Source organism: Miniopterus natalensis, chromosome 21 (genome assembly GCF_054644295.1).
Source record: "Miniopterus natalensis isolate mMinNat1 chromosome 21, mMinNat1.hap1, whole genome shotgun sequence".
NCBI lineage: Eukaryota > Metazoa > Chordata > Mammalia > Chiroptera > Miniopteridae > Miniopterus > Miniopterus natalensis.
In genome coordinates this window covers 3,584,984-3,599,218 of record NC_142101.1, presented here as the reverse complement: position 1 = coordinate 3,599,218, position 14,235 = coordinate 3,584,984, and the positions used below count along the sequence as shown (strand labels likewise).

The following is a 14,235-nucleotide window of genomic DNA, read 5'->3' as shown; positions in this document are numbered from 1 at the left end:
ACCACCCAGGATACATCCACTAAGACTCGGATTTTAGGGAATTTAAGTTTTTCTTAGAAGCATGCGTGGTGGTTCAGGTAGAATCATTGCTCCCTGGGGCTGGGGAGTGTGAGGGCTGCATGAGGCCAGCTGTTTAAGGGAAATTTGCAGTGTAACTTAGTCTGTGGGACATAAGAAAGCGTTTAAATGGGGTAGTGAGGCGTTTGGACTTACACTTTAAAAGATAATCATGGTCTAAAATAGAGGGAGTGACCTAGGAAGTGGCCATGCCAGGGGCAGGGCCATGGCCATCAGCATTTTCTAGGGAGGAGGTATGAGGTTTTTGCTAAGAAGTGCCCCTGAGGACAAAGGGACCAGACAGACTCAAGCAGTACTCTGGACGTGGCACGGGAAGACCTCGCCACTGGCTGGATCCAGAGCATGAGGGGTTTGGAGCAGGCAGAGTGAGCCCAGTGTCCAGATGAGCCACCGGAGGATGGCAGCTCAGTGACACAGGGTAGCTGAGAGGTGACACAGAGAAGAGCAGGTGCCAGGTGGAGCTGCTCCATGTGACCCAGTCAGTTGGGAGACTAGGTGTTGGGAAGACTTGACAGCTGGGTGTCAGCAGCTGCTCAGTAACAGAGAGAACTCCATACATTGTCCTAACCACCTTGATTCTAGGCCCTGGAATCTAGAGCAAAGTAAATAGGCCTCCAGTGGCATTAAAGAGCTTCCTGTTTGCGGGGAAGATGAGTGTCTGGGGCCCCATGAGGACAGGTTGCTGAATGCACTCGAGTTGGCATGTGAAATTCTAACCCTAAATGGCAGCCCTGCTTGTCCTCGGGCTGGTGGGGAAGGCTTGCGGGTGGCAGGTCCCACAGGTGCTGCTCTGCAGGCCCCGAGGAGGGAGGCGTGTTTGGGACGAGGAGTGGAAGGAGCAGGCAGCCCGCTCCTGGAGCTGGAAGTTATCCCCTTGCGTGTGTGTGGCTGAGCTGTGTGCCCAGCACAGTGCCTGACCCAGGGCAGCCCTTAGGGTGGAGACTGAATGCCTCGCAGCTTGGTGCCCCTGGGGGAGGTTGTCTGTACCTGCCCCGTGTCCTCTGACTTGGTCCAGGTGGGTTTGCAGATTCAGGGGAGCACACGTTCAGTCTGCCCAGGTAACTTGAGTCAGTGTCCTGGGCAAGTGTGACCACTGAGCCTGGTGGTCTCAGTTTGGCTGGAGAAAATAAGGAAGGTACATGTGCTGCTTTCCTGCCACCGGGATCTGTGTGCGTCCTTCCGCCTCTCAGTGCTGGCTCCCATGTGCCTGTGTGGCTACACCCACGTGAGACACAGTGCGCCACAGGTTGCCCATAGGCCACGCTGCACGCCTGCCTGCGCGTGAGCGTAATTGGCTTAAAGGAAGCAGCGGCCCCTAGTGGTGAGTGGAATCCCTTGTTCTGCTCTCAGCTCTGACCTCTCGATCCGTCCTTTGTCTTCCAGACCAAGTGCTTCATCTGCGGGATAGGCAATGACTACTTCGACACGGTGCCACACGGCTTCGAAACCCACACCTTACAGGAGCACAACTTGGCCAATTACCTGTGAGTGTGCCCGTCGGACGCTCAGCCTCTACCAGGCCCCGGGCCTGTCTTGCGGACTGAGAGTTAGGAGAAAGCTTGCTTCCTTTCCTCTGTGTGACTGAGCGCAGGCTCCATGTGCCTCTGAGAGACCTGCAGTGAGGGTTCCCCTCCCTCAGGAGCAGGTGCACGTAGGGGAATGATTCCCTCTAGAACGGGAGGGTCATGGGGGGTGGACAGGATGAGCAGGAAGGGAGCTGGGCCTCTGGGAGGGCCTCCCCCAGCCGTTCCCCATTGCCATAGGAACCCTCCAGCTGTCTCCTGAGGACCCAAGTTCTCATAGGCACTGTTAGAAACAGTTAAACGTTGCTTTCAAAAAATACGTGAGAATTGGGCTGTTGCTTGGGACTAGCTCTAACTAGAATTTGGTAAAATATCCCTCTTAGTTTCTGACCCAATTTTAACATCAAGCAAAAGAGATGCAGAGTAACCCAAAAAGGGGGGCCTGGAATGCACAACTGTGTGACATTGGCACTTAGCTAACATTTTAATCCTCAGTTTTGCATTTAGGAGTGTGATTCCTGCCCTGTGAGTGGATGTGGCCCAGCTCAGGTGGGTCGCCACTGCCCTGTACAGAGCAGCTCCTGAGCTGTGCTTCATCTGTGTGCACAGTGCAGCTTCTTGAAACAATAGTTTAAAAGGAGGGTAAGCTCTGGATGCTGGAGCATTTTTTTCCAGCTCTGACCCATTTTGCTCCAGCACCAGCGTGAATAGTTGGCCTGCAGTGGGCTCAGAAGTGTCTGTTTATGCTGACATCCCACACAGTCCCTGCTGATTTCTCTCTGTCTTTGCAGGTTTTTCCTGATGTATCTCATAAATAAAGATGAAACAGAGCACACAGGACAGGTAGGAAAGGGTGACCAAATCCTCAAGGGCTGCACTTTGAAACAAAATGTGTGCATTCAACACTAAGGGAGTTCCCTTCGTTCATCACAGCACCTTCACATGAAACTCCCGGGTCCAGGCTGAGTGTGCAGAGCTCTCCTCTGTAGACAAGTAGGCTCCACATAGGAATAAACTCTTGTTAGCGGAACATGCTGCGTTTGGGTTTTGATCACTATAATGCCCTTGGTTTCTTAGATAGCAGATGATTTCACATGAACTTCAACCCACACAGCATTATGTCAGTTAAAATAATTGCATGTTGAATGTCTAGGGTTGTTCTTAAGCTATTTGAAATTCTCTCTCCACAAAATTCACTTCCAATTGTTAATGGTTTAAATTCGAAGGAGTAAATTAACAATAATATTTTTAAAAGATCCCTTGAAATTATATCCCACAAATGAGTTTTTTCGCTATTATGTTATGGTCCAGGTGAAGATTATTATTTGTTCATTACTAGAAGTAAGTAAGGTCTGGTAGAGGTAGGATTGGAGTGAACTTGGCTTCTCCAGCGACATCTATGTCTATGTGTAAATGCAGAATCGCACTATGTGATATATAACAACAGATGTGTGTTTCTTACATTTTGCGGGAACAGACGGCTGTTGGGGGAGACCTGATACCAATGCATTCTCTCTGCTTTGACAGGAATCTTATGTGTGGAAAATGTATCAGGAAAGATGCTGGGAGTTCTTCCCTGCAGGGGACTGTTTCCGGAAACAGTATGAAGACCAGCTGAATTAACTCAGACCCAGATCCCCTGCGAAAGCCCGCGCATCCTTGCCCTCCCTGTCGCTCTCTCTGACTCTCTCTCTGTCTCTCTCCCTTTCCCCCTCTCTCTGTCTCTGAGTCTCTCCCTCTCCCTTCCTCCCTCTCTCTCTGACTTTCTGTCTCTCTCTGACTTTCTGTCTCTCTCTCTCTGACTGTCTCTGACTCTCTCTCTGTCTCTGAGTCTCTCCCTCTCCCTTCCTCCCTCTCTCTCTCTGACTTTCTGTCTCTCTGACTTTCTGTCTCTCTCTCTCTGTCTCTGACTCTCTCTCTGTCTCTCCATCTCTCTCTCTCTGTCTCTCTCTCTCACATCGGCTGTGTGTGAGCACTGGCCCCCCTGCCTCGGGGCGCTGAAGACCTGACCGGCTGTCCCCCCACCTTGAATATTTGCTTTGAGAAGACAGACCGAAGAATAATCGAAGCTCACATGCAGACAACATAGGACCCTGGAAAGAAAGCCATTCTGGACTCAGTGCTGACACTGACGCCTGGGCTCCTGGGGGGTCGCAGGGGCGGCGGCCGCGCCCACGGCCCTCACGGTCCTCACGTCTCCACCGGGGGGCGGCCGGCGAGGAAACAGTGCCTTACTCTGTGGGTCGAGCTATGCAGAAGACGCGTGCATGAGAGCACCGTGGTCCCTCACATCCACTCTTCCTTAGGTTGCTTTGGCGAGGTCTTTTCCTTTGTCTTTTTTCTTTGGGGGAGGGTAAGAAAAGCCATCTGTGCACTTCGCAAGGAGACGGGCCTGTCCCGGGCAGGGCCCTTCATATCCGCTGTCCCCTCGCGCCCCCCCCCCCCCCCCCACGCTCCAGCCCTCCTCTCCGTGACGCTGATGCAGCCCTGCAACTCCGAAATCTGTGTGTGGAACAGACTCTAAAAAACACACCTTCAAAAGAAATAACTCATCGCATGTTGATTATGCAAGTTTAAACCAACAGAGAAAACCCTCGGGAAGCCAGCTGCCCCCGCGAGAGAACGTCCGCGACAACCGTTCTCAACAGCGTTGCACAAAGCACCGTGGGCGCACGTGTGTCCCGAGCCAGCGCCACCCACCAACAACGTGACTCTGTGGACCTGACCTCTGTGGGTTTTCTCTTTTCCTTAGGCCACCCGTGACCAGCTGTTGAGTAAGGACCTCTCATCTGGCCATTTTTTAATACCAGTGCTGAAGCAATATCCATTCAGGGAGTTCATCAGTTGCATCAACAGACACGGATGATCAATCAGTCACTCCATTTTGAGTCCTTTTAAATGTAATGCTCTTTACAAATAAAAAGGCAGGTTCAGAATGGAAGCAGTCATTTTGCAAACATTGGAGCTCTTTTATTACAAGTCTGCTTGTTAATTTTAGAATTGTAAAACTGCTCTGATTAAACTATTTAACTAACCTGCTCACCTGCTCTTTCTCCATTTCCCTTGTAACTGGGAGGCATCATAAATCGGGGGGATTTAAGGTGAGGAGGTCCCAGGGCCAGCTGCCCGGCCTCAGCACGGGCAGGCCCTTGTTCCCAGGCAGGGTTGCTGCGTTTAGGATCCAGGAACCTCAGTTACTGGCATTTTGAATCACCTACACCTCCCCCTCCCCCATCAGTTCCCTGGTTTGGGATCACCTAAAGCTCTTGAAAACCGCGAATGACAGAAAAATATCTATCTCCCAAATTGTTCGATTTTTATACAGCTCTTATCTTGGAAAGCTCAGGGTAAATTAGTTTTCCTGTAATAACAGGGGTGCATTTCCTGAAATAATATGAAAGAAAGTAGGTATACTGCTGAGTGGTGCATTAAACACTCAACCACTGGCATTTGCTCTGTGCCAAGGACTGTGCTGGGTGCCGCTTGTCGTGTTTCCACTGATTGGCACAGCATCAGAGCTATAGTGCTTAGATTTTTATTTATCTTTTGGTATCATTTTTATTGGGGAGAAGGAATCAATGTGGCCACCCGGGATTTTCTGAGCCTGCTCAGGGAGCTGATCTTACATTCCGAGGAGTCTGAGTAGAGAAAGTCAGGTCAGCTCTGTACACATCACAGAGCGCAGCCCCTTCGCCAGGAAACACTGCCCAGGAGGCGCACAGTGGAGAGGAATCTGTCCTGTTTTAGGACATAAAATCTGGTAAGAGTCAGGGCTTCAATTTATAATGCCAGAGTCAGAGCTGAGAGGTGCAGCTGAGAGGTGAGCAGATTCCCGGTTGTCCCTGGATTTCGCAGTCCCCGTGGACTCTCCTGACTGCCTGCTCTGGCTGTGGTGCCCGGAGAGGTGACAGTGCTCAGGGGGAGAGGGAGCTCCCCTCCCGTGGACTTGGGGCGTTCCTGGGGGAGGAGTGAAGCAGGCACTTCTGCAGTTCTTGACTCATCCCCCCCCCCCACACCCCAAACACCTCTTGATCCTAGTGCATGAACTAAAACTAGAATCATAGTTGAAGTTGACACTCTCCAAATGCACCAAATGGCACTTGCATTTGGATTGAAGGTCATTATTTCCAAGCGCAGGAGGCAGATTGTTCTGAGCCCTGCAAAACTCATTGAAAAGTCATGTAATGAAAGTGCTTTCTGCTTGACTGTAAAGCCTGTCTCTGAAAATTACACATTTTCACTGCCCTGCTCTACCGGGGAGATGTTCCCATTTCTTCAGCTCCAGGTTCCTGGGCGAATTTGCCGGTGGGTCCTGTCACTGCGGCGAATGCCTCCTCTACAGACACAGTAAAAGACCATTTAAAAAAATGTATTTGTTACATTTGTCCAAACATGGCACGTATGTAAATTTGACATGGAAAAGGCTTGAGCCATTCCCCAAATTATTTCATAACTATCGTGTTGTGAAGAGAATGACCTGGTCACCGTGTGGCGACTTCACCCAGAGCCCTGAGACCTGACAGACGCCGGGAAAGGAGCATCTCGACCTCCCTGCAGGTGCGCATGTGGCGCCTGGGGTATTTCATGGTGTAAATATTAATAGCACAGGTTTCTCAAGGGGACGAGCTCTAACCTGCCAAGTCTAAAATGGTCTCACAATATTTAATCCTGCCGGCTGTGTGAGCACTGAACCAGCTACACGAACCCTGGGAGCCCGTGTTCACAAAGTCAGTGTTCAAAACGGCCCAGCTCAGCACGGAGCGGGGCACTGACCCACGGCCGCCCCTGCCTCTGGGGTGCTGGGGTCGGGGGTCGGGGGGGTGCTGGGGGGGATGCTGGGGCGGGGGGGGCAGTGCTGCAGCTGGGGGAGGCCATCTCCACGGTGAAATGGCTGAGGTCACGGCGCTGGTTCTGGGCGAGCTGGACCGTCTTCTAAGAAGTCTGGCTGCTTTGTAAATCTTCTTCCCATTGCGGCCGGGTGGTCTGAACGGCGGGCTCTTCTCCGTGACCGAGCAGACGGGAGCCGGCGGGCCGAGCGTTCGTGCTGCTGGGCGGTGCGGTGGGAGCGGCGCCCTGGGAGCGGCTGCGGGATGGACACCAGTGCGGGATCCGCCGGAACACGCTGCCTGAGGAAGGAAACCAGGCGTCGGCTGAGTCCAGGGCCGTAGGCGAAGTTTCATCTTGACATTTCATTTCAGCACCTGCCTTATTTCCTCATGGAGTCTACAGACCGGTGCATTGGTTTTCGTAGCTGTTTATAAGTTACTTTATTGCATCTAAAAATTCCAGGTCCAGTTACAATAGTCACATGGTCAGGATGATGGGTTCATATTTTCTTAAGGATTTTGGACCCCATCAGCTGAGGAAAGGTTTTCGGGGACCTGGGAATCTACTGTTAGCCTGTCGGTGCTGTTTCCTGGAAAAGAGCATCGAGTCTGCTTTCTTGCCCATGGACTCCCACACACTGGGATGTGCCCCAGTTCTCGCCACACATCAGAAAGTCTGTTTATTTTCTGCTAAGAAACCTGTGAACTTGGTATATGTGCACGCCACTTGCAGTCAGCATTGCTCAATGGGTCTGATTTTTTGTGGAGAAAGAATGGACCCTCTGCAAACCTGGTTAACACGGCTAAGTGTTAGTCTCCTAACACGAACAAGACTGTCAACATATGAGCAGACACTGGAGCGTTAATGATTTTCTAAAAGACCCGAAAGTCATTGCACATTGTTACCTACAGTTTTGAATTAACCCTTTGCGGTCGTATTAAATTTGGACATGGGTGTCGTACTGGTTGGAATTAAGAGCTTTCAGAGAAATTATGAACTGATACATGAATGGAGTTAAGATTTGTACAGTTCCTTGCTGTGGTGGCTGAGAGCAGACATACGACTGGAACGGTAAAAAAGCTTTGGTGGCTGAGAGTAGACAAACGACTGCAAAGGGTTAATGTTCAAATGTATTAAAATTAGGCAGGCCTAATATTTTATGTATAAATTTAGAAATACAGACAGATATAGGCAGACATAATGTCGAAAATCAAAGTAATAGAAAGGCATAAGATGATTCACTCTTTATTGGCAGAAAGAGAAATTGGAGATATCTGTTTAAGCTTTTTAACATTATGACCAAACCAAAGGCCTCCCTCCTACATAAAATAAAGATGGATGGAGCAGAAGCCTTAGCAAGAAATTATAAAGTATTTTAAATTTCATAACAGGTGATGGTCAGTTTCTTATTTAGGCAGGTTTTTTCACCAGCAAGGAAACTGATAGAAACCCTTATCATTTTGTTTGAAGAGCGTAAGTCCTGAAATGACTGTCTGCATATAAAAGTGTCGTGAAGACTCAGTTTAGAATGAGCTCATGCAAAGTGCTCTGCACACAAAATAAATAACCTATGTTCCACACTAGGCATAATAGCAGGACAGGAATGGTTACGTTGACTCTGGCCACTGCTCCCTGGCACTGTCTCAGCCAGGTTCTCCCAAACGCAGCACGAGGCAGGGCTCCTGGGGCGGCCAGGCAGCAGGGCCCGTCAAGAAAGATGTGTGTGGTCAGTGCACACTCATGCCAGATGCTCTGAGGGAAGTTGTGTCTTGGACTGGCCCATGGGAGGCAGGTGGGACAGGGAAATCTGTCCCTTCTCTCCCATCTCCTGTTTCCCATGTTGGAGTTCACTCTGAGGCAGACCAAGTCCCTCCTGCGCCTGCTGGATTGAACCATCGGGTCCCTGTAGGAGCCCAGTCTGGATACCAGATCCAAACCCTGCAGTGGGAGGTGATCCAGGTCCGAAAATAGTAAGAGGAGCCCGAACCCCCAGGGTGCTGCCAATCAGCCTGGCCGCACGGGGCGGAGGGAAGGGGCCCACTGCCCGGAGCAGGGACGGGTCAGCTCCAGGCAGCAGAACCATGAGGGCCTAGGCGCCGCTACAGGGGGCTCAGTGGGGTGCAAGCAGCACTGAGGAAACCTGGGGGAGCACATGAGGTTTGGGTCTGATACAAGAGTCATTGTACAATTTCTCACTTGCTATTTATACATTTGAAATATTTAATACTAAAAAATAAATGACAGCCCTGGACGAGTAGCTCAGTTGGTTAGAGCTTCAATCCAACGTGCCAAGGTTGCCAGTTCAGTCCCAGTGAGGGCGCATACGAAAATCAACCAAGGACACATAAGCAAGTGGAACGAGATCCAGCCCCCCCCAACCATGTGTGTGTTTGTCTCTCTCAAAATCAATCAATAAAAATTTTTAAAAATGATAATGAAAAAGTAGCTTCAAAGCTTGAGAATGCAGCATAATGCTAACAGGTCACAGGAAGAGAACAACATTTTCTTATATTTTCTTCCATTTCTCCAACAAGGAGAGTGGCACAATTGCTTGAATGAAAGTATAGATCATCTGCTCATCAAATTTGAAAAATTTAAGTTCTGAAGATGTCGTAGAAAAAAAAACATTTTTCTGTTTTGTTCCAAGAAGTTAGAACCACTTGTTAGAAGTAATAAAAAGAGGGATTTAGTCAGGTTTCCAAAAGCCTTTTAATACTTTTGCCTAACAGTTGGCTGGGCAAGGTTGGCGGGTCCCCTGCTTCCTTTGGTAAGTATTTAAGCAGAGGCTGTATGGTAGTGTGTCAGTATCCCCAGGAAGATATTCTCAGCATAGGTGCGTAATAAAGACATCTGGAAATTTATAAACGACTCAGGTTCCTCAGCCATACCCCAAATACTCCACTGTGGAAGGTCCGATAATGCCAGGAAATCCGCATTTTAAATCATTTCCCATTCTCCCCCAATGCACAGGATTTTTATACAAGTGGTTCAAAGGCTACAGCTTAAGGAAATGTTAGTGATCTTGAAGCCCAATGAGCCTCTATTTGACCGTAATGCGATACTATGTCCTTCCTGCGTGAGGTGCTAGTGGACTGGCCTGGGGCGCGGTGACTTAGACCTCAGCCCTGGCTAGTCCTCACTAGCACTATAGTTCTGGTAAATTTATTTAACCTGCATTGATGAAGTCATTTAATTTGGCTAAAACTGGATTACTTTAGCCCAGCTGCATGGCTCAGTGGTTGAGGGACGACCTATGAACCAGGAGATTCCAGTTCGATTCTCGGTCAGGGCACATGCACAGATTTCACGCTCGATCCTCAGTGGGGGGCGTGCAGGAAGCAGCTGATCAGTGAGAAACTTCACTGATGTTTCTCTCTCTCTCTCTCCCTCTCCCTTCATCTCTCTGAAATCAAAAACATATTTTTTAAAAAATAAAACTGGATTACTTTATATGATACTTAATGGCAGAATTCTGAGGATCAAAGTTTATGCAAATGTTAAGAATTGAAAAACAATTAAAAGTAGGGACTTTATATCATTAACTTTCCCAAAGGAACAAAATGACATTGTGCAGGAGATAACACTCTAAAAACCTAAAGATTTTTTAGGACTAAGGAAAAAAAACTTTTTTCAGTTCATTGTGTTCATAACTATTAAATTCTGTGCCTTAACTTCTCATTAAGCAAAGCTAAAATGCTTCATTTTCTTGGCAGTTCTTATAGTTTAATTTGTTTCTACTTTATTCTATGTGGTCGTAAAAGAGAATATTTAGAAGTTATGTTTATTATCTCCTGTAAATTTCATGCTGGGTTATTATAGGGTTCCTATGGTTTTTCCAGTACCAAAAAGGGAAAGGGGGCATTAACTTCCCAGGGCAACGGAGGCATCAGGTTCAAAGTTCACAAATAATTTAATTATTGCCCACTTGCATTGAATTTCACCTTTGGCTGTAGTACTGAATAAAGAACTGTTATGGAAAAAGGAAGCAGTGAGGCTGTGATTAAAGGTCTACATTGGGAGGAAGGTGAGGAGGTTGGATTGATGACCTCCTTCTTTCCAAACCCTAGTATAAAAATTAAAGGCCAAAAGCCAGTTAGGAACCAGAGACCAGGGACCAGGGTTATAAGTACTTTGCCACTTTCTTATGTTTGTTTGTTATTATTGTTAGCCCTGCCCCACCTTTGCCAGTTGAAATAAAAACTCTTTAAAAGGAAAAAGATAAGAACATAGAAAATATGTCAAAATTATAATTAAAATTGAATATATCAAAATGTATGGGATGTAGCTAAAGCAGTATATACAGGCACATTAATAGCTTAAAATGTTTGCATTAGTAAAAAGGAAAGGTTTAAAATCAGTTGTGGTGCTTTTTATATTTAGAAGTTAGAATTTAAAAAAAAAATAGAAATTAAACCCAAGTAAGAAGGAAATAAGAAAGATGTGAGCTAAAATCAATAAAATAAAAACAAAAATCAATAAGATTAACAAAGCACAAGTGGTTCTTTGGGAGAAACTGAAAAGTTGTTAAATCCATAGCAATACTGTCTGAGCACTAAAGAAAGAAAGAGAAATCAGGATGTGACAGCTGTTTACAGGATACTGAACCACTATATGGCAATCCATTTGGCAATTTAGAGTTTTCCTAAAGTAAAACGGACAGAGTCCTGAGCAGCACATACCACACTGACAAGATGAATAAAAATGTGGGTAGCCCTCGGTCTACTGAAGTGTTTGAATTTGTTATCAAAGAGTTTCCTTCAAAGGTGGTTTTACTGGTGAAGTCTACCAAACTTTGTTTCTTTCCTGCTAGTTCAAGTTCCTTTTGTTATGGTTCCCATTATACTTGCACAAGAAGGGCCTTTTTCGGTAGTTCAAAGGGCAGCAATGAAGTAACCATACCCTTGACTCGTGGTGGCCACTGGGGTAGGGAGCTGACAGATGGTCCATCAGAAGCAAGCCTGGGGCTTTTCATGGATGGATATGGTACGTGATGTGGAACATTCCCTTGGAAATGAGTCTGTCTCGCTGGATCTGAATGCCAAGCACTGCGTTCGGGCTGTCCAGACAGTCACTGTGCCACCGTGAGAGAAGGCAGTTGGAGGATGCTGCAGACAGAGCTGTAAGCAGCAGGGAGAGCCACAGAGAAACAGAGCTGTCATCCTGATGTGGTCGTGGACTTCTAGATGAACCATCTCCAGGAGCCAGCTGTCATCTTTCATTTATATAAAACAATAATATTTTCATTTCTGTTGAGCTAGTTTGAACTAGTTTTCTGTTATTTGCAATAAGAAATGTTTGCACAAATCCTACATTAAGACCATATTTGAATCACTAAACTTTAAAATGTTGTAATATGTAGTAGAGCAAGCCTGCCATCATTATTTATTATTCCTCCCAAACTCTCAACTTTTCTAATACTTTAAATCCTTCCAGATAACACTTTAAACCATTTCTCAAGTTCCAAAAAATCCCCATTGGGGGTTTAGTTATAATTTTATTAAAATTATCGATTAATTTGTAGAAAATTGACACCTTTATGGTTTGTTAATTATGAACATGTTGAATTCCCAGTTTATTCATATTATTTTTGGTGACAAAGCACCACAAGTGAGTTACTTAAGCAGAAGTTTATTGTTTCAGCTCTAAACCTTGAAATCACGCCTCTCCTTGCAGCTGTGAGGGAGAATTTGCCCACGGCTGCCCCTGGCTTCGGGTGGTGGCTCCTTCACTCTGACAGGGCCACGCCAATGGCATTTTCCCTGTGAGGGTGTCTGTCCATATTTCTTCTATTATAAGGGCAGCGGTTATGTTGGGTTAAGCAAGGCCCACCCTTAATGACCTCATTTTAACTGATTGCCTCTGTGGAGACCCTGTCTCCAAATGAGGGCACATGAGGTACTGGGCAAGGGCACCAACGTATCTTTGGTAGATGGGACACAGTTCACCCCGTCCGTCCTGAAGTAATGGGCCTGCGTTTCAAGTGGATCGGCATGTCTCAAACTGACGTTCAAGGGTGCGATCTTTGGTGTCAGTGAATTCTCTATAAGATTTTAATTTTTTAATGTTCTATCTTCAATATAAAAATCAGTTCTTTAAGTTAATGCTGGTTAATTTCTCATGTCACCTGGTCTTAATTACCCAGACGTCGCTAGGAGCCTGAGGAGGCTGAGGTGGTGAGTGTCCTGTGAGGAGAAAACCAGAGAGAGCGCGATGGAGATAAATAGAAAGATAGATGGAGATAAACAGAGATATAGAGATAGCGGTAGAGATAGAGATGGCGATGGCGATGGAGATAGAGGAGAGAGAGACAGAGAGAGGGAGGGCGGGCGGGGGGGAGAGAGGCAGGGAGGTGTCCGGCTCTGTAGACGTGCGGAGGGTCCCCCTCTGGTCTTGAGCTGAGTGATGATGGACGGAAGCATCTGAGGAAACTACCTGAGTCCAGGGAGAGAAGCACCTGAAAGAATTTTCTCAGGCTAAAGGCAGAAAAGAGGACTCAGAGGGACTGATATTGTGACAAGAACTCAGCCCCCTGTTGCTGGCTCTAAAGATGGAGGAGGGATGCCCGGCCGGCGTGGCTCAGCGGTTGAGCGTCGACCTAAGATCCAGGCGATCGGGGTTCGATTCCTGGTCAGGGCACAGGCCCGGGCTGCGGGCTCATCCCCAGTGGGAGGCGTGCAGGAGGCAGCCGATCAATGACTCTCTCATTATTGATGTTTCTATCTCTTTCCTTCCCTCTCCCTTCCTCTCTCTGAAATCAATAAAGATATATTTTAAAAGTAAGTAAAAAGACAGAGGAAAGGAGAAAGGACAGAGAGCACAGGAGCCTGGGGGCTGAGAATGACCCAGCCGACAGCCAGCAAGGACGGGGCCTCCTACCCACAGCTGCACGGGGCTAGTGCTGCCAGAGTCTGGCAGGAGCTTGAAGCGCCTCCGCCCGCGGCCTCGGGGACGGGCGCCCTGCCAGCCTTGAGTCACCCAGAGGGCCCAACGCACAGGGCCCGCCGAGGCACAAGCCAGGCTGCCGGCCGCAGAGCTGAGCTAACAGGTGTGCGGTTCTAAGATGCCAAGCCCGTGGTGCTTTGTTTTGACAGCGATAGAAAGTGAAAACCAGCAGAGACACAGTAGCCTACCAGTAGCGTCTGAGATGACAAGTATGTGAGGTGGATTAAGAGAAGCAGGGGCTGTAGAGGAAAGAATGGTGAACTTGAAGAAGTAGCAGAAAGGAAACCCAGCTGAAACACAGAGAAAAGAGACTGAAGTGGGAGCTTTATTTAGGAAATAAATTAGCACAAAAAATACTTGATCATCTCGGTAGATGCAGAGAAAGGATTTAACAAAATCCAATACCCTTCATAATAAAACAAAACTCTTAGCAAACAAAAAAATAGAAATTTTCTCACCCTGACAACAGTTCTACAAAAAACCCCAACTAACTGCATAATTAGCAGTGAAAGGCTGAATGCTTTTCCCCAGCGCCAGGAACAAAGCAGAAGTGAGCACTGTCCGGCGAGCACTGCTGTCTGCCTGCGGGGGGCGCAGCAAGAAGGTGGAGTAAAGGGCGTCGGACCGAGAGGGAGAAGCCAAGCCTTCCCCGGGCAAACTCGGGACACGTGCTGCTTACACAGGCGCGCGGGGCAGGCCCGCGCCCGTGCTCACGAACCTGCGCTGCTCTCTGCAGCCCGAGGGCGTGGCGCCTCCCGCAGGTGGACACCCGCCCCTTTCCCCGGAACAGGCTCACTCGCTGGGCCGGTGCTCCCCGGGCCACCGCGCGCGGGGGTCACACCCTCCGTCACCCCATCACTGTCCC

The 14,235-nt window shown here is 48.1% G+C and overlaps 1 protein-coding gene across 2 annotated transcripts in view; it reads left to right on the top strand.

Annotated features, from left to right (window-relative positions):
• Nucleotides 1-3,301, top strand: part of RYR2 (ryanodine receptor 2) — a 298,173-nt gene extending 294,872 nt beyond the window's left edge. For both annotated transcript variants that reach the window (XM_087828993.1, XM_087828992.1), the window contains 3 exons: nucleotides 1,462-1,562; nucleotides 2,393-2,444; nucleotides 3,129-3,301. In XM_087828993.1, the coding sequence (XP_087685119.1) occupies nucleotides 1,462-1,562; nucleotides 2,393-2,444; nucleotides 3,129-3,224 (249 nt within the window). In that variant the 3' untranslated portion in view covers nucleotides 3,225-3,301. The remainder of the gene's footprint in view (nucleotides 1-1,461; nucleotides 1,563-2,392; nucleotides 2,445-3,128) is intronic.
• The last annotated feature ends 10,934 nt before the right edge of the window (nucleotides 3,302-14,235 follow it).